At 41.1% G+C, this 19,693-nt stretch overlaps 2 protein-coding genes and 1 long non-coding RNA gene across 6 annotated transcripts in view; 1 reads left to right on the plus strand and 2 right to left on the minus strand.

Moving 5' to 3' along the window:
- Positions 1–153: 153 nt before the first annotated feature.
- Positions 154–4,177, minus strand: LOC6620217. 4 transcript variants are annotated; one of them, XM_032724619.1, is made up of 3 exons: positions 4,089–4,177; positions 2,515–2,747; positions 154–2,450 (listed from the first exon to the last, which is right to left on the minus strand). In XM_032724619.1, exons 2-3 carry the CDS (start codon positions 2,730–2,732, stop codon positions 1,166–1,168), a joined length of 1,503 nt encoding a protein of 500 aa, XP_032580510.1. In that variant the 5' UTR covers positions 2,733–2,747; positions 4,089–4,177; the 3' UTR covers positions 154–1,165. The 4 variants fall into 4 exon arrangements, with proteins under 4 accessions (XP_032580510.1, XP_032580509.1, XP_002044429.1 ...); XM_032724618.1 differs by lacking the exon at positions 4,089–4,177 and adding an exon at positions 3,600–3,708; XM_002044393.2 differs by lacking the exon at positions 4,089–4,177 and adding an exon at positions 3,600–3,707 and having other exon boundaries at positions 154–2,447.
- On the minus strand, positions 4,089–11,706 carry LOC6620219. Its single transcript, XM_032724617.1, has 3 exons — positions 11,579–11,706; positions 4,762–7,387; positions 4,089–4,648 (listed from the first exon to the last, which is right to left on the minus strand). The coding sequence occupies exons 2-3, from the start codon at positions 7,251–7,253 to the stop codon at positions 4,096–4,098; spliced, it is 3,045 nt and encodes a 1,014-aa protein (XP_032580508.1). The 5' UTR covers positions 7,254–7,387; positions 11,579–11,706; the 3' UTR covers positions 4,089–4,095.
- A 4,259-nt stretch (positions 11,707–15,965) lies between these two features.
- LOC116802233 overlaps positions 15,966–19,693 on the plus strand; it is a 75,213-nt gene continuing 71,485 nt past the window's right edge. The window contains exon 1 of the long non-coding RNA XR_004362583.1: positions 15,966–16,004. This is a non-coding gene — a long non-coding RNA (uncharacterized LOC116802233). The remainder of the gene's footprint in view (positions 16,005–19,693) is intronic.

Below are 19,693 nucleotides of genomic sequence, written 5' to 3' on the forward strand. Positions count from 1 at the left end.
GAGCAAAAGGTAAAAGGTCACACCTGTGTATGTACATATGTATGTACAATGTTCGTCGTGAATAGTAATATTGTGATACTCTTACTTTCCCTTTTTCAAATATTTAAATCAAGAATTTTGAAAACAATGTAGATAAACAAGTACTAAATGAAATTGAAGGATTTTTATTTATTTCATCGCAAAACATTTGGGGTACACATTTATACATTTATTAATATATACGCTTAGATTTTGAACGAACATGCATACAAAAATATGGATTTCCTTTACATTTTCGATTTTTTATCAATTTTGTAGGTTTTTTTTTTAATTGGCTTTCCAGGAATACCTAATATGGTACAATAATTTATTTTTCTAGACTAAAAAAAAATATTAGTATAGGTATCACAAATATATATATTTATGTATATATCAATACATAATTTGTAGCGAAATCTAATGTTTCAAAAGGATTACTGATAAACTCGTTGAAAGGAAATTGATTTTGCTTTATTGACGGACTTGGATGGGTCTGTCTCTTAGGTTGAGCTGGAACTTGTTGTAGAAGAATAACACCCTTCAATGGGAGGAACCAATGATATACAAAGACATCGCTCACATTTAACTTAAGTGGCGTTTACATTTAATTTTGATTTGAATCCTCATAAGTCCTCATAAGCTTTTTAGTATAATTCCATTTTAGTTAAATGTGGGCGATATGTACGATATTTCCATTAAAAATGCGATACACTTAGTATTAAACACTGACTATTGAATCTGTATATGTACATACATTGCGATATCGGGATTATAAGGATAATGCTAGCTTTAACGCAGCCAAAACGGTTGTTGTAGATAAAAATAAATAAATATTAAGCACTTGCATCGCTTGATGCTTATTAAGCTCTGGTTCTACAGTGTGTTTCAAAAAACCTTGATTCCTGTTTAATAGCTGTCTTGAACAAAAAACACTCTGTAGAAGCATCGTCGAAATATTACAAACACACATGTATAGTTAGGAACCAGCGCAAATTCGGTGTGCGCTTTACTAGCACACTTTGTCCTTAAGTATATCTTGGGATTAAAGTATATATGTATATGTGACCTCTGTTGCGAAATTTCGATCCTGAAGATAGAGGTCATCGTCTTGATGCGTAGATTATATATAAGATTGGGGGGAATCCATTTAGCTTTGGGTCTCTCCAGAACGCATCTGTTCGCGACTTTCGCCTCGCTTGATGAACCAGTTCTTATTGTTCCGCTTCTGATGTTTGTGGCGAGTGTTTTCTCGCTGTAGCATCATTCGTTCATGCCACTCGCCACTACCGCTATCGTGATTGGGATAGCGTTCCTTGCTGTTCTCGTTGGAGTGCTCCTCGTTGGATTTCTTATTGTAACACCCTCGTTTATTGGAGGACTGATCGTAGCATTTAGTTTTACCTTGCTCCCGTGAGTGATCATCTGTACGGCTGCGGCGATCGTGATCTTCATTCCGTCGCCGCTGCTTTCTTTCGTTGGAGTTGTACTCTTGCTTATACTTTGGCCTGTAACGTTCTTTCGAACCATCCGCCAGCTTCGATGACTGGCCATGGGAAGTCACGGTTTGTGGACCATCATTTCTTTTCGAGTGAAAACCTTTGGGATCAACGTTTTCGGTATCCTCGGCACCAGCAAAGTTGCCCAGCTTCTCGGTGACCTTTTCAAACTTGTGAAAGGCTCCAGACTGCTGTAGCACATCGTTGACGGCATTTCCAATCTCATCTGTTAGAGAATCGAGATGCTGCTTGTTCTCCAGGCACATGCCAGCGATCTCAACAAACTGGCCATTGTCGCACTGAAACGGTTGCTTCAAATCGGCCTTGGTGATATCCACGGGCTGAACCGAATCACCATTTCCTGGCCAGGCCTTGAAGGTCTTGCCCTTGGCACGACCAGCTCCCTGTCGCTGCATCGTTGCATCCTGTCCAGATGCGAGATATTGCAGTTTCTTGGACATGATATCGATCTCGGCACGCAGTAGATTGTTTTGTAGCTCCAGCTCACCCACTCGGCGCTCCAGTTCGATCAGGGGCTTCTCCTCACCGAGCACCTGCCATTCCGGATTGCGTAGTTTGCCGACAAAGGCTAGAATGGCCAAAGTGGAGGCCACATAGAAGAAGGCGGTCAGGCCATTTTGCACCAGCGGCGGCAACTGCAGATCTAATTTGGAGCGCACAACGCTCTTGGACTCCGGCTGTTGCTGCTCCGGCTCCCGCTCAGGATACTCCGATAGCTGCTGGTCAGTGCTAATTGGGGCAATCAGTTCCACGGGACTAGTTGGTAAATCACCGAAACCCAAGTCACCCAATAGGGGTTCGCGCAGAAATAAATTCGGTGATATGCGATCCGTACTCTCGCAATCGCTGATTATCGAAATGCCATCAGAAATATCATCTGCCTGAGGATCCTCGGCTGCAGGCCTGTTGCATCTACTTGGGAAACAAATTTCTGGATGAGTTCCTCCCATATCGTTGGGGAATCACTGTGCTGTCTCACCTCTCGTTTTTCTGCTTATCCGCCCGACTGCTCGGCCTTAAATCCGTCAACACTTCGGTCTTCGCCTCCAGTCCGTCATCCTTCTCCTTAACCACTGGCAGAATGGTCCACGAGTTGAGTACCGACGATGAGGTGCTGCTCCCGAGAGACTCCTCACTCAAATTGGGCCCGGTCTTAGTGCGCCCAATGTCTTCGCTCCTGCTGCCCTCCGACTCCATCTTCTGCTCCGTCGTCTGCGAATTTAAAGAGCACACACAATTCTTAGATCGTTGATTTTTTTTGTTTTAGACAGCAAAAGAAGGTGAAACCAATAATATTTTCTTTTAATTCTTTGATTAGGTTATAAAAAAAGAGAAATATTTTTGTTTAAAAAACATTTCAATCTGAGTTCCTTGATACCACTATTGCAACTACATTTGGAATTCTTCTATAAATCTGTATTTTACCCCAATGTGCGCTGTTTACCCGGGGCTCGGCTATCAATATACTAAAGTAGCTGGTTTACATTCTACTTTTGAGAGGTCCAAAGACAACGGCCCCTTGTTTCCGAACACCAAGTAGGTGTATTTGTACTTAATTAAATGCCGTATAATCGAGGCGGTTAATCGCATTGTTCTGTTAAAAGTGACGCGTAAAAGTTTCAAACCAAGAGGTGTCAGTGAGTAAAATAGAGAAGTGACTTTTCCCCATTGTATCCTTTATTTTGACACTGACCTAGTTAAAGAAAATGCTGAAGCTTCCTAAGAGTAAACGAGAGAGCAGCTGACTTTTCACATGCGCGCTTTTCCGTTGGCGCAAGCGAGCAAGCAAGCAAAATACGTCATGAAAGCAAAATTCGGGGAAAATTGCAAAATTGGGAAATTTGCTTTTGCGTCTAATAGGCATATTAGCACTTCGACCTTGAAATCCATATACATATGTATGTGCATACGTAAATGGCTATCTTAATAGGTATATCAGTTTGCCATAAAGTTAAATAAAAACAATGCATATATGCACAACTAAGTTGTGTGGGTTATAGCTGCATTCGATTTGGTTTTTGGAATTAGTAATCGGGATGGAACTTAAACGCACTCACTACACACCTTTATATTTCAAGCTATTTTCGACCAATAGCGTAGTCAAATAGACTAGACGGTTAGGAAAACAAAAGCACTAGCTATCTTCAGCGGTAAAAAAATAAATTCTTTGTGTGCTCTAGAGATGGAAGTACATAAATCTGTGGCGCTATCGGTTCATCCGATTATCGCTAGATTTTTATAACCGATTTCAATCGCAAGGCAAACCACCTATTGCGGTCTCAAATCATGGTTTAGAATTCTACTAACGTTCAGCGGAGTGCCGAACCAATTGCCAGACTGCACCATGGTAAAGTTATTCAAACTCTGAAGGCTCATAACATTTTATATATTTAAGCAATGACTTTAATTGTGAAAGTACAACAGGGCGAAAATCGTAGCATATCGTACAAACGTTTAATTGTTAATTAAAATCCATTGTAAACAAGAAGTTCACTCAACTTGCCTCAGTGCTTTAATAAAATGTGTTGTAAACAAGTATGCTATTTCACTCACCTTAAAATTATAATTGTTTTTCCATTATGCGCCTCACTTCCCCAGCTTCCGAGCTGAGTTCCCAGTCGGATGCGTTACCCATCCTCTCCTCCATATGTCGACTTATGGTGCTGTTTCTCGATGTGGGCATGGCTTGACCCTTCATAAAACGGGGCGCTGGCACCGGATGAGAGATCCGCTGACGATACTGCGGTGTCCAGTAAATCTGGCTAGTCTGCTGGGCCGATTGGTCCAGGATGAGTGGAGTGGCCCTGCCATCCTGCATCATATAGCCCTGGGTGGGCGCTGGTCGAACATAGGGAAGATAGTCTACAAGCTGGGCCACCTGAACACCCTCGCCCGTATCCACCAGTACCAACTGGTTCAGAGGCACCGGCCTGGTCAGTGTTCCAAGTTGCTGGTTAGATAAATACTGTTCGGAGACATTAGAAAGCAAACTGTTTCGCTTGCTGACATGAGCGTAAATGGGTGACTGCCCGTCGACTGACATGCCGCTGGTAACATAGCGCCCCTGGGCGACGGGTAAACTCTGGACACGCTGTGGCACCTGTGGTCGAGCACTAGAAATGCAAGAAACATAAGAGAAAACCAGGACGGACATTAAGGTTATGAGGTTACTTATAAAGCTGTCTGTCTATATGTGGCAACCATATATTTATAAAACATTACTTACCATTGATCATCGACGGAGGCGTATGACACGGGCGAGACATCGGCGTTGGGCGGCGTTAGATGTCGCTTATAGATGGGCTGCAGTGGCGTCTTGGCTTCCGGTGCTCGGGTAATGCTCTTGCGGCAAAACTCCTTGACCTTTTCGAGAATCTCCTCGCGCGTGAGAAGTCCACCGATGCGACGAGATGGTATCTGTTGCGTTTGGCCCTGGTTCGCCACCCTATGCCGCATTACCACTGGTGTCTGTTGGCCTGGATTTCCAGCACTTGGCGTCATGTTGTCCAGGACACTCTGACATCGTGGCGGCTGTTGCTGCATTTGTTGCTGCCTCATCGGCGTACCATTATAAACCATTAGTGGCCTGCTGCGACCGCTGATTCCCGAGAAGGTGTTACGCTGCATTGAGCCGCGAACAAAGTTGGTTTGGTCGGGATGGACTATCACCTGGGAGTAGATATCCTCATTCGGTCGTTGTCTGATTGTGTGCTGCTGCTGCTGTTGTTGATGTTGTTGTTGTTGTCCCTGGAGTGGTTGTGCCTGCAGTTGCTGCTGCTGATGAAGCTTGTGGTAAAGCTGGCGATCCGTCACCTCTTTGATGGCCCGCAATTGGTCCCATTGGTTTTGGCCACGCACTGGCGTCGATGAGGCCACAGGACTTGCGAGAGCAGGCTGTTCGTGGGTGAATTGGCTGCGGTCCACTGAAGTGGAGCGGTTTATTCGCCCCACCTGCTGTGCTTCTGGCCACTGACGTCTGGGATTCACACCTGGTCGCTCCAGTGTTGATCTTCGCAAGCTGTTGTCACCGTTTCGTCGCTGCAAAGTTGTGTTGTCACCGTTTCTTATCTGCAAATTGGTGTCACCATTTCTCCTTTGTAAACTTGTGTCACCGTTTCTGTTCTGCAAATTGCTTTCACAATTTCTGGCACTTTTATCGATACCAGAATCAACGGTCGGAGATTGAACGTGACCATTTTGGCGACGACAGTTAGGACTCTGACGTTCCAATAGAACACGACGTATCTCAGTGGGGACATCCGCCTTGCGACGATAGTCATCCTTCTCCAAATCGTTGAAGATGCTCCGCGGCGAAGGAGTTTCCGACTTGGGAGTGGTTTTTCGTCTAGCTGGAAATATACTGTTTGAGATACGCTGGAGTACGTTTAACTTCTTGGTGTTGCTTTTGCGCAGAGCCGCCAGTGACTCAGCCACCTGTTGCCGTCGCTCCTCTGCCGTTTGCATTGGCGTCGAAGTCCTGGCGATTGTGGGTGTCGGTGAGAATAGCTCCCGCCTGGGCATTAGAGCCAGACCCTTCGAGTCCAGATAAGCTTGGAACTCATCGGAGCTTATGGTGTTGGTGAATGTGCCCGGTGAGGGCGAGGGTAAATCCCCCGGCGCACTCATAGCCACCGGCTTGTCCGGACTTTGTGGCACAGAGGAACTGGCCGCCAACTCGTCACTGGACTCGCTCTTCGTCAATGGTCCATCGATATCGTCTAGATCATCATCCGAGGTGATCTGTAGCTTCTTTACCCTCTCGTCAAATTTGCGAGCATTTTTCGTTACCTCAGCGGGATTGAATAAGGCACTGCTCTCTGGATCGGAATTGGTACCGGTTCGGATTTTTAAGTTGGCCAACTCCGGGTAGTTTGGCTTCGAGCACTTCTTGAATGTGAGCTGCGGGGGTTTCGTTAACTGCTGAGCCTTCTGGTTCTGGTTCGGATTCTGATTCTGATGGCGGGCCTGTTTGCCCGTTCTCGTTTCCTTCACCGTCTGTTTCCTCTTGGGCAACTTGCCCGTTGTCTCCTTGAGTTCCTCTAGCCTGAGACGTGCCAGCACCGTGGGATCATAGACAAAGTACGCATCCGGGTTCTTGATGTACGTTTTCACGTACTTGGATTGCTTGAGCACCTCCTCAGTGGTCACAAAGTCATCCGTCGGCGGCTGGGATCGATTAATCTTACTTTTTCGAGTGTTGGACTCGTTCTTCTGCTGCTCCCGCTCCTTTTCGCGCTCCCGTTCTCGTTCACGTTCCCTAAGTTGCTGGGTCACGGTTTTGCGAACACTTAGGGTCGATCGTTTCGTTGGCACCGGAGGCGGTGTCTTCTTCTCCCGCGTGTTGGCTATGTTACCATTGCGGAATGGATTCTTTTGATCCACAATCGGTTCACCGGTGGTGAATTTTCGAATCTCTTCGTCGTTGGGATTGAAGCTAACCGATTTCTTAGCCTTGGCACTAATGACTTCGATCTCGGTGAGATCCTCCGGACTTGTGGAGCTCCTTACCGGGCTATCCTTCTCTTTGTCTTCCTCCTCCTTTTCCTTCTCGAACTTCTCGAAGGGCTCAACGATTTTTAGAGGTGCTGTTATGTAGGTCTCCAAGATATCTTGCTCCAATTTCTGGGAATCTTGGTCAACTGGTGTATCGATTTCCTGACCCTTTGATTCGCTTAGAGGACAGATTCCTTCTTTTTCGGTTGCAATGGTGTCAGACATTTTTCGTTAAGGAGCTTGGGGGAGAATGGTGAGGGGGAAAACGAGAGGGCTTGGAGTGGAAGAGAGTTGGGAGTGGTTGTTGTCGTCTGTGCACCCACCATCGATATAGTTGTCTGGGGTCTGGACAAGGGAATCTGCAAAAGACACATACAATCAATACATGAAAATAACTAATACAAATATTTAGAAAATGAAACCAGCCTAACTACATTTGTATTCAAATTCGCAATGGAATTTTCCCTATAAACTAGGTTTCTAGGTATCAAATGTACTTTTAAAAACAAACAAAGTTAATCATATAGATTATTTTTTCATAACTTGGCTGGTTATCATCAACGCCTGATCATTTTATATATTTTGAAAAATATGAAAACCTTAAGGTGATTTATTTCTTTCCGGCTAATTTTCGGATTGAAAACAATGGAATTTCGATTCGCAGATAATGGCGAATGCCTAGAGTTAGGAAAAAACCACTACATCTGGCTGGGAAGCGGGATATCACGGAATTGGGCAATCCCAAGGGCCCACGGAACACGACCTAGTAAGATGTTTTGGTTTTTGGTTTTTGGTGGGTTGCTCCGTGGATGGGTCTTGTAATGAACGGCGCAAAACGTAAACAAATCGCGAGGGAATGTGTAAAAACAACAAAACATGCACGCAGGCCACCTGATGACTGACATTGACGATAAATGAACAATCGACCTCAATAAAAGGCAGGCGCAGGCATGCACACACATGAAAGAGCATATGAATGTAAGTGCGGTCGAGTGTGTGTACACTATACATACGTACATACACACACATATGCATGGCATATTCTCTCGGAATATCTACGTCTCAGGAATTTCACTTGAGTTGATCATTTAATTAAGGCCCCCCACTGTACCGCGGCCCCAAAAAAGGTCAAATAGCCCCCAATGGCACTTGACTAGGCTCTTCGCATCCGGCACTCTTGAAATACAAACACATGAGTGCCACGCAAAGCTCTTCCAGTTCGGTTGTGCCACAGATTTGTGTTTACCCCAGATAGCAATTATGTGTAATTGTTATGGGTGAATGACGATATTAAAAAAGAATGTTTCACTAATATGTGCACAAAAGTTAAGCAGAGAAAGAAGTGGAGTTTTAAAACAAATGCATAAAATATAAATTCTTTAGCAAGTTGTTGTTACTAATAACATTCATATAATCTTAAGACTTGCAACAAGAACAACTGAAGCTAAGATCGATTTTCAGATATGCAGGAACAAGATATCGCATGAATAAATCTATTTAGGCAAAATTTGTGCCTCTTGATTTTTGGTAATTTAAATCGCTTATTCCAATTTGATTACAAATCATTTCCCATTGGAAAACTCAATAGTTTTTTTGCTGTTCGCAACCTAGTTATTAGCGTTTCCCCAGTATCAAATTCGCAGAACTGCGGTTTGCTGGCCCGAATAAGCATATTGTCTACTAACCCACTGACAACAATTGCCACCCCGCGTGTCAAATGCAATGACGAAGTCGTCGGGTTCAGGTATCTGGTTGGCTATCTGCTGCTAGCAGCAGCTGGTAAATTCAGTTGCAGTAATTATTGCACAGAAGATTACGTGACATTTGAGCCAACCGCCGAATGCGGGGGCATTTGATTTTCCAATTGATTTGAATACAGCAGCAGCAGCGGCAGCCGGCTGCGTTAATTCGAAAACGACTGACTTTTGTAGATCTCGCCGACCGCATGATGTCGGCGTCGTCTAATAAAGTCTGAAAAAAGGTTTGCCTCATCATCATCAGCAGCAGCAGCAGCAGTAACTTGAGCAACAGACTCTAAAAAGTAACTGAAGCCAAATGTGAAGCTACGAAAGAAGCCAACCGAAATGGTGGCAAAAAGGCAATTAAAAAGAAACGACTGAACGAGAGTGAGCAGTTTTAAGTAAATTTGTATATGTCGTACACGGTGGGTCTCATGATATTCACACGAATTTTGATAACTTAGATAAGGCTGATGTAATAAATTCATTTATATTATAGAAAGCTACATACCCTTGAAAAAAATTAACAAGCAAATGGAAAAATGGACATTAGAGGTGAATATTAAAGGTTAGTTCCTAAAGATCATCAAATGAAATAAAAAAATAAATAAATAAGAAATTAGTTATTCTCTATTTTTCGCGAATGTTCTAATACGCCCGAAGGTAGGCAACATTTTCTGCAACGTTTGTGGCTAGAGGATATCCACAATTCGGCTATCCCGAACATAATTCTTTCCCGGCTTATTTTTTTTCGCTGAGCAAGGGCCTCGTCATCGTCTTGCCAAACTCGCATGTTGGCAAGATACACACATATATGGATGTACGAATGTACATACGTACGAAAGGTTGTAGCTGTGAGTAATGCCGAAGGTTGAGGCATACTAAAATGCACATTCGATCGGCATTTTGTTAAAGTAAAGCCTGTTAGTACAGATACGTTTCCCCCGGGCAGCTGCTTCGCATCGATCGCTTTTTTATTTTTTTTTTTTTTTTTCGCCTTCAGCTTGCAAAAGATTAAGCCCTCCGATAAGATAGTACCCATTATCTAAGCAAACACACCAATACACGCGCATGTGTTCGCCACAGTACTCGCCTATAATAATTTGAATTCTAATCAGAGCGTTAGAGGGGGATGGAGAGACTCCAATCAGAGACCTTCCCAGTCAGACGTATCTGTTCAAAAAAAAAAAATAAAAAAAAAAATTGTACAATTTTCCACGTTGTTAATTTATGCCAAATACACACGTACATACATACGTAAGTGTAAGTTTGCATAGAATTTAGCAATGGAATGACCGCGAAATTGATATGTTATTATTGTGTATAAATTGTTGTATAAGTTGCTAGGTTTGATCAAATACAAGTTACTTTGCTATAAATGGTGCTTCATAATTATTATTCATTTGTTTTTTTTCCCGAAAGCAGGACGATCTAGATACTGAGCCACGAAGCCATTTAAAGAAACCACGTCAAAGCCAAAATATTTAACACATCTGCATTGGGTTTCGAACTTGCGAAATTTGGATGCGCTGGCGCTAACAAGATTATTTTGTATGAAAAACTGCACCCACTCGATACATATGTATGTACATACACATACATACATACATATGTCTTGAGAGAGAAATAACCCCTTAAACAACTCACACGAAAAGTTAACAAAATCGTACTGTTCATAAGTTGTATTTAATATAAAAAAAATGTGAAAACAAGCAAACATTTTGCCAAAAACTATGGCTATTTTGTAATATTATGTCCCGAAAAATCCTCCTCAGATCTTATAAATTCGAATATGGTGTGTCTGCTGTTTCGTTTAGTGTACCTTTACGGCCCATAGCATGGATCGATTTATGGCATAAATTTACCCTTACCACCACGGAATTGGGAATTGCATCCCTAATTCCGCATCGAGACTCGTTCCAAATAGATTTTGGATTTTGTGTTCCCCAAATGAATCAGTGTCCGTCCGATTGGGAAGAGCCCGTATTGAAGGCAACTGTGAAAGACATTTAAACTGCAGCCGCTGCTCTCATTTGCTTTTGCTTTTTTCAGGTTGGACCTAGGTTTTCTTGCTTTCTGCTTTTTGCTTTCGTCATTGTTATGGTTATTTGCTGTTGCTATTGCCGTTGCGCACAGTTGGGTTAATATTTCGAAAATAAGCCGTAATTGTGTGTCTCAGCCACCATTTTGTGGTTTGAGTTGAGCTTGTGCTTGCTTTGGTTATTTCCTTCAGTTTTTTTTTTTTACATATATTTCTTTTTTATGTTTAATGCTGAGTGCGCCTCGTTTTTTCCGTTGGTTTGGCAGCAAGACGGCCAAAGTGTGAGTTCGGATTGGAGTTCGAGTTCATTCACCGCGCAGTTACTGACGGATGCCAATAAGAACATCCCAGATCCCAGTTGGTCTTGAAGAAAACCCCCAACGTTATTTTTTTTTTTTTCACAAACTCTTGCTTTAACCCGCACTCACTCACGAATACAACAAAAACAAAAACAACAACAACAACAACAACAAAAAGATACAAAATCATACAGATACACACACTCGCACTAACGTTCGTTTACTCACACAACCACTATAAACAATCGGTGGTTGAGATCCCCAAAAACCCCTCCCCCACCGAACCAACGAACCACCACTGTTTTTATGTTTCTCTGTTTGGAGTATTATTAATTTCGCCGTACAATGTGTTACAAAGCCAAAAGCCCGAAAAAAAACAGTCGAATATTTAGCCGTACTTGATGGAGAAGTAAATAGATACTATCAGTACTTTCGGTGTGATTGTATTTGACTTTATTCAACGACAATTACCTAAACAAACGTGAACAATAGCGGCGGTACGACGACGCGCACTTAACAACAAAAAGTACTCCGGCGTTCGGGAACGGGAAAACCAAACAAAAAACACGTCCGCTCACCACAAGATTTCAAAGTCGACTGCGACAGCAACGATTTTTTTTGCGGCAAATGGAATCCACAATACGATCCACTTTTAATAACATAGGCTTCTCTTAAAGCGTTGTATTTGTATTCATTGTATGTGCAGCGCTACCGGACTGGCGAGATTTCGTTCAGGCTTAAGTTGAGATTTCCGGCTGATCTGGCCTACACCGAAAGAAACGGATGAAATGGAAATACATCTTATCATATTAACTGAAGCAGAATATTGTTTTATTTATTCGTCTGTTTTTATGAACAAAGAAATGCTTTTAAATTAAATGTTTGTAACTTAGGATGAGTAAATAACAATTAGTTCTTAATAAGTGCAATGGTCATTGTCGGCGAACCAAAAATTTACTTGCCAACTTTCGAATAATGGGTATACACATTTATACAGGAGATTTTTTAACGTGTTGTTTATTTTGGTTCTTCTTCTTCAAGAAAGGATATTTTAAGGCGTTGCCACAAGTTCGACCTATGATGTTGCCAGCAGCATGGAATAAGAATTCTAACAATTCAAATTATGAAATTTATTAAAAGTAAAAAATGAAATTATTTGGCTCATAAAAAAATAGATTTAAGAGAATGTTTAGTATGTGCTGAATGGAAATCATATCAAATTAACAATATGTACTGCAAACACATCAATTCAAAAATTATCACACTTGAAAATGGTTGTCCTTAATATCTTTTTTTGATAGCCATGTGATTTAGACAAAATTTTAATAACATTCTTGTAAAATGTTACATATTTAATTGAACCACTTTGGAACCACTTGTTTTTAAGGCTACATTCGACTTTCTACAAATATTGTATTTCTGTAATGTAGGTTTGTTATTGCTACAACTTATTGTTTATTCAATATCAGTGGGTATGGCAACCCTTGTAAACTATCTTAAGTTTCGCTTATATTTCGTGTAAAATATTATAGAAATCTGTACAACGCCATCTAGCGCATGGTGGAGTTCTGCAAAAGCGCTGCGTAGTAGCCATTTTTGGAGGCTTAATTGTCGCCATCTGTTGGTGTTTATTCACAACAGTCGTGAAAAAGTATGTTACACAAAATAATTTTTTTGTGTAGTTACTATATTTTTAGGGTTAACTGTGATTGTTATTAATATTTATTTTTTTATTAATATTTATTTATTGTGATTGTTATAATAAAATTATAAAATTGTATTAAAATTATTGTAAACTAGAAAAAGCTAACTATAGTTAGCCCAAATGAGCTGAATTAATAGAAAAGAAGGACACAAAGGGGCTCCAAGATTTCCCCGTATGCCTTAATAATTAAATTAATAATAAAAAAAAAACAAAAAAAAAAGGTTAACTAGCGTAGTGCTATTTTTCATTAATAACTATGCACAGTGGTTCCCATTGTATGGGGAAAGCGGACACTTGAAACTTAGCATTTTTATTAGTATTTGTCAGTACTCTTGATATTTTTCGCGGATGTCTCATTCTAAACAATTTTATGACCTTATTTTTTGCCTAAGCTCGGTACCGTACTCTTTTCAATTATTTTGCAACGAGAACTTGGAATTCAACATAAGAAATTAGTATATATATCCAGAGCGAGTTTAGCGAAAGTTGTATGCTATATCATATAGCTGCTATAGGAACAATCATGCAAACAATTTGGATGAAAATTTTTCACTCATTTGATAACAACCACAAAATAATTTTTTAGGTGGCTTAGCCTTACAAGTAAAAGATGGAACCAGCTAAATTTACTTAAAATCGGCATAACTACAACTGTTTAGTTAGTTTTTAGTTAGCTTATGAATTAAGTTTTGAGTTCCCAAAAATCATTCAATTTCAATTTGAAATCACTATGGATTAATTGAATTTCAATTCCAATTCACTCAATTGAATTATATCGCTTTCAACTATAATTTGGTTGTTTTTGTACTTGATACTTAATATGCTTTTCTATTTATGACCCCGATATTAAGCAATTATGTACCATGCATTTTACAGAGCAACACAGAGCTTCTCCTCGAGCTATCCGCTCGGTTTGGATTAGTGTGAGAACTGTTTCAAAAGGCGATTTTGCGGGCATGCCCCCTTTGCAGATCCGTGGACAATGCCAAGGGCATGGCCTCCGTTCGCTTAACTGGCAATCTGCGCGTAATGATGGTTTCAGGATTTAGTCGGCCAATCAATCCGATGGTCGCATAGAGTTTAACATTTCCATGGCGCGCTTAATTCGGGGGTTCGGTTACGGTACTCGAATTGGGCGATTTTGCTGGCGAATGGAATGGCCTGGACCGAACTGCACTGATGGACTGATGTCTGGTTCGTGGTGTTTTAGGTGCCGGCGTATCGCATCAGCCTCATATGCATATGCATATGCATATACATATACTTTTTTTTTGTATTTCACAAGACGGGAATTTCGTTTTTCGTCTTTGGCTTTAGCTTTGGTATTAGCAGCGACTTTGACTTTGGCTTTACCCACATAATTGGTCTTGGGGTTGGCCTCACCATGGCTGCTCCATGGATATGCTTGCATATTGGTATCGGATCGCTTCGCTTCGCATCGCATCGCATCGTATGGCCGACCAATTTAGGTGGGCCCCCAATTTAAGTGATAATGATTATGCGTTGCGTCGACTTCCCATATTCTCCCAGTTAGGAGTTCCCAGTTCCCAGCTAAAGTCTTCAGACAAAACGCAATCTTGCTGGTCCCGAATCCCAAAACTGTAAGCCATGGCCAAAGCCAAAACCGAAACCAAAACTTAAACCCAAACCGAAACCCAAACCCAAACCCAAGCCCAAACCAAAACCAAAACCGAGCCCATGCGATGGAGTTACTGTGATTTGTGGTTAGTTGCAGCTTCTGTGCTACGTTTAAGCCATTGGAGCTGTCAGGTCTACGTTTGACTTTAAGGCTCATTACGTCAAAAAGAGGCAGTGAAAAAGTATCGTTAAAACCTTTGGCGATCTGTGGGAAAATTCTCTTCACCATAATTTGCATTGGGCTCAATTAAATTTGCTTTGCTGCTGCTGCTGCTGTTGCTTTGTACCCCCGATTCATAATATGGACATTAACAGGAAATTGATGTTATTGTCCCGAGCCTCATGCATGCAGTTCGCATTTTGCATTTTGCATTTTGCATTTCGCATTTGGCTACCCATATGTGGACACAAAGAAGCTACCTGAATTATCCAAGTGTCCTTCTAATTGCGTTTGGTTGCGGGTTAACATCTCCTCACCACAACTTATTATTTTAATGGCCTTTAGTTGCCCTGTTTGTTGAGCTACCAAATTTTTACGTTTTCTTTGCATCAGTAGAATTGAAGGTTTATTTTCATGGTTATTAAATTATTAGGTTTCATGAGAGGTTAAAATTTTTCAATTAAAATCCATTATATTGACAATTTATTGCATGTTTTGAGCTGAATTTGCAGCGCAGAATAAAAAACATAATTAAAGAAGCCGCTCTTGAAATAAATGCTTAAAATGTGTGATTAGAAAGTGCAAGAGCACAAGCTTCTTGCTTTAATTCCGCAACTATAAACACACTTCCGATATGCTTCATTACCAACTGGATGGCCTTTTCGCAGTGATAGTCAATTTCTATTGCCAATCAAATCCATCAATGGAGTGATCTTGCGATTTGCCGACCAGGCAAATGGAGGCTACAGACCTGAGAAGCTCCTCTAAACGCTGAGTTTAATATCTGCATTATTACGTCCCAGGAGAACCGTGAAAAGACCATAAAAACTGAACTTGTAGCCACAAACCCACACCACAAGCACCACCAACGCCATTGCAACGCGTCTCCGTCGATCCAGAATCCAGTATTCGGCGCAGAGCATACAGTGCGAGTGTGCACTGTACAGTATCCACCGCGAAGTACCCAATGCACACCGTTGCAGGTTGTTGCATTTATGCACATAGAGCGCCGATTCCCGCTCCACCCAGCTCAGACGTCTTGGAGCGGCAGATGGAGCTACATAAAGCAGTTTGGGGGCCAGCATTAATGCTCCCTAAGTTAATGAATACTGTGTTTCATAGCCTGCCGCAGAAGGCTGAAGTAGTCTTTTACAGCTTCCGACTGGAATCCGTTTTGGGCACTGAAAATCAGCCTTAATATAGCGCACAGAAGAGTGCACTGAGAGAAAGGGGTTACAAAAAAAGTTACAAATTCTATTGAACATTGCGTCGCTTATAATTGCATTGATTTTTAATTTAAGTTACAAATCGAAATTGCAGCTTTTAATTTTTCAAAATATCTGTCTTTTCTTTTTAGGAGCGCTGAAAAAAATTGTTTCTTAAGATTCATAGAGGTAAGTAAATAAATTTATATATCCAACTGTGTGATTCCTAAAAAGCTTTGATATATTGCTATATGAATGTCTTAACATATAATACTGATTTCCTATTTAAAATATATAACATCCTTTTGTTATTTCTTAAGTACTTTATTATTTAAGTAGATTTAACTTTTAAGTAGTGAAATCTCGCCCTAGTCTCGAAGTTTATGACAACTTGCAAGTGATTTCTTTCACTGCATCTGAAGTTTCCTAGCAAATGGATTCCAAGGAAGGTCGTGCAGTGCAAAAGTGCCGCCGACCGATCTCCTCCACAACCTCATCCGCACATAATCATCATCATCGACGTCCACATGCAGCGTGGAAAAAAAAGAAGGAAAAATTGAAAAAAAGAGGCAGCCAGCAAGTGTAGGCGTAATTGTTTTATGTTGATCGCTTCGCTACCCAAACTCTTTCTTTTTACCAAGATTGAGTGGATGTGACGATGTGTGTATGATTTGATCTATGGTAAAACTGGATATGGCTTTCAGCCATTTAGCATCGCGGTTTCATCTAACTGCACTTGATCCGTAAAGCGTATTCGTCTCATTTTTTTTTATTTTCCTTTTTTCTTTTTTTTTCTTTCTTTTTTTTTTTGTACTTGCCCAAGTAAATGCAAGAACATTTTCAATTTTATGCTAATTAGTTTGAATTGGCTTCGGCTGAAAGGCAAAAGGGACCAATGCAAAATAATGGCCCAGGTGAGAGCGCCTTCAGTGGCAGAAATGGCTGTGAATAAAACGCCTACCTGCACAGATAAATAAGGGGAAACAACTCGATATCAATTTGGTATTGGATATGTATTTGCATATGCTTTTGATCTTTTTGAGGAGTTGGAGTATAGCCTGGTTGGTGGGAGATGATCTATCCATTTGAATTGATTGGCAACTGGTGATGGTCAAACGGGAACTTTTATGCATTTAAAGCATTTGGGGGGCAGGAATTTGATGAAACTAGAAACATCAGCTGTTCAACTTCATCATAAACTCATTCTCTTCAGCAGTTTAAGATGAAATCAAGCAAATCACAAGCTGAACAAAATCAATCTTTGCATTTAGAGCAGATATTTGAAGTTCAAACCAAAGGTAATGCGGATCCTTCGATCCATTATTAGGCATGTTGTAGTACATTTTGTATATCTATATGTATTATATTGCATAAAATAACAATGGAAACACGGGCCGCATCCGTGATATGAGGGCCACTTAAGAAATCAACAATAATAACTCGGCATGACGATAAGCCTCGACATCGACAGCAACCCTTTGTCTTTTTGGGTGACTGGTGAAAAACTCTGGCTATCCGATGGCCATAATTCGACCCGACTGGACCGCCCCACCGTCCATTCATATATGTATGTGTGTATATATATGTACACATATTTATATAATACATATATAAATGTTTTCGCAAGCAGACCCTCCGCTCTTATCGCTGTAATTCCAACGGCATACAGCGAATTAAATGCTTAGTTGAACAAAAAGGTCCTCGCACAGCCTCTTCAGCAATGTCAAAGACTTTTAAAAGTTGCCAAAACAAAAAATATCGCCAATTTGATACCCTTTTGGCAAATGTAGATATTTACTTATTTAGTTAAGCTGTTATTAGGACTAACAATAAGTTTTTAAACTTCATTTAAGTAATATATGACATGTACTTGGTTTTAAAGAGTTTTTCCAAAGTATATATGAAAAGACAATGCTTTAAAGTTGGTCTATTTTGCTTTTGGTTGCTTTTTATTTCAAGCCAGTGAATATGAATAAGAATTATTTAATGCATCACCCATGGCTTCGGTCGTCGAACGGCAGGACAATAAAAGGAGCCGGAAGAAAAGGGACTTGGGTCAGGTGTGTAAGCCTTAGCGGTTAAAATCGCATTGACGTGTGTGCCAAAAGAGCGTAAAACCTCAAACACGTTGTTAAACTTTTATGCGTTACAGTTGAACCGGAAACGGAAATCTAATAGACCAAAGCATGCATAAGTGATGAAGCGAGAAAAAGTGGCCCAAAAACCCATCAAATCGAAGGGGACGAAGATGGAAAAGGAAAACCCTTTTTCAATGCTGCCCAAAATCTTATCAGCGGCCAAAAGTTTTGCACGTCACGTTTCCCACTTTGCCAAGCTCGGGATTTTCCATTTTTTTCGTTTTTTTTTTTTTTTTTTGCGCGCGCTTCCATCATTTTTGGTTCCCCTTTTTAAGCTTGATCTTTGAGAAAAGCAAAGGGTCGAGCGAGAGGCGTCTTTTGGCAAAACTTTGCCACAACCTATGCTCACTACCCGTTTGGCAGTTAAAGGATGTGTAGATAGCCGGAGGATGGGGTGGATGTTGGGTGGCACGGCCTTGATATTGTGAACACATGCTACGGGGTAGATTACCTTGTCAATCGCTTCGTTGAACGATTACTTTTCAAATGTTGGCAACTGAAAGCCATGCAGAAAACTAAAAAAAAAAAAAATATATACATATATATAAACGAAAGGCTAAGACATGAGACCAAAGTCATCCGGCTTTTGGGAATAGATTCATGACTTCCTTCCTGTTTTATCTGGTGTACAAACTAGAAGGCATATATTTCACCACCTCATGAGGATCTGATCGCGCGGGACCAGATATCAAAAAAAAAAAAAAAAAAAAAATGTTCCAGCGATGACATTGTTTTATTTCTCATTTCACAGGCAATACAATAAAGCCACCTCCCTGCACTCCACCGACGGTTTGCTTTGGTTTCGTTTCCCTGCCAAATCCGCATCATTGCTTCCAGTTGCACCCTGCGGTGCAAACATTGGCGCCCGAGAATCCAATTCAGACCGTTTTCGCTGCTCCTCTTCCTGCCAAGGTGCAAAATCAAATCCTCTACAAAGATTTCAAGATTTTACCTTCTTCTCTAAAGATGTTCGAAATATTCATTGCATAGGTGTATAATTCGCATAGGTCTTAGTTTATCCTTAGTGTAGTTAGTACTTTCAGCCATTTTTGGATAGCTTAAATGTTTTATACTCTATAGACAAAATGAAACTGGTTACTGGATGCAAAAATCCGAAGCTCATTGGTCAGGCGACGAGGCGGAACCAGCGAATGGCGATGGAGGCAAAAGGACCCAGGTCATTTGACTCGCTCTTATGCCATTTAAATGAATGTGACGACAGGATGCCAATGATCGTGGTCGGCCGGTGCTCGGTGCCATTTATTTTCGAGCAAGTCAATTATAAATTATGATTACAGTGATCACAACGTTTATGGCATGTGGATGTGACATTACATTCCCATCGCGTTTGCAAACGCAGTCAGATGGGCTTACCTCTTCATTCCTTCGATTAGTTGAGCCTTCGAGCCGGATTTTTAGTTAGCACACACATATGTAGGGGTGTAAAGTCCGTTTTGCATAGACCATTAAGTATCGCCGAGTTAGCCGGTCACAACATTTTTGTCGTTAATAATTCAAAATGAACTTTGTGCTGTTTTTGGGCTGTGGGCTGCCTTTCATTCTTCATTCTTCACCGTCAAGTGGCCGTAACGATTTTAGACGATTGACAGCTAAGAAGCGGGTGTCCACACACAGTCGTTTGCCCTTTTTATCAATGCCGACAGGTTTGCAGCTGTTGTTGTTACCTTACCGCCAATGTATCTGTCTCTGCTGCTAGCCAGTTATGTTTGTCATATTTTA

This window comes from Drosophila sechellia, chromosome X (assembly GCF_004382195.2).
Source record: "Drosophila sechellia strain sech25 chromosome X, ASM438219v1, whole genome shotgun sequence".
In the NCBI taxonomy this organism is placed as follows: Eukaryota; Metazoa; Arthropoda; class Insecta; order Diptera; family Drosophilidae; genus Drosophila; species Drosophila sechellia.

What these genes read in the sequence shown, in the direction of transcription:
- LOC6620217 (XM_032724619.1), bottom strand. Translation starts at nt 2,732, where the DNA reads ATGGAGTCGGAGGGCAGCAGGAGCGAAGACATTGGGCGCACTAAGACC. An exon ending in GATAAGCAGAAAAACGAGAG is followed by an intron (nt 2,451 to 2,514) that starts GTGAGACAGCAC and finishes TTGTTTCCCAAG; the next exon opens with TAGATGCAACAGGCCTGCAG.
- LOC6620219 (XM_032724617.1), bottom strand. Translation starts at nt 7,253, where the DNA reads ATGTCTGACACCATTGCAACCGAAAAAGAAGGAATCTGTCCTCTAAGC. An exon ending in GCCTCCGTCGATGATCAATG is followed by an intron (nt 4,649 to 4,761) that starts GTAAGTAATGTT and finishes TTGCATTTCTAG; the next exon opens with TGCTCGACCACAGGTGCCAC.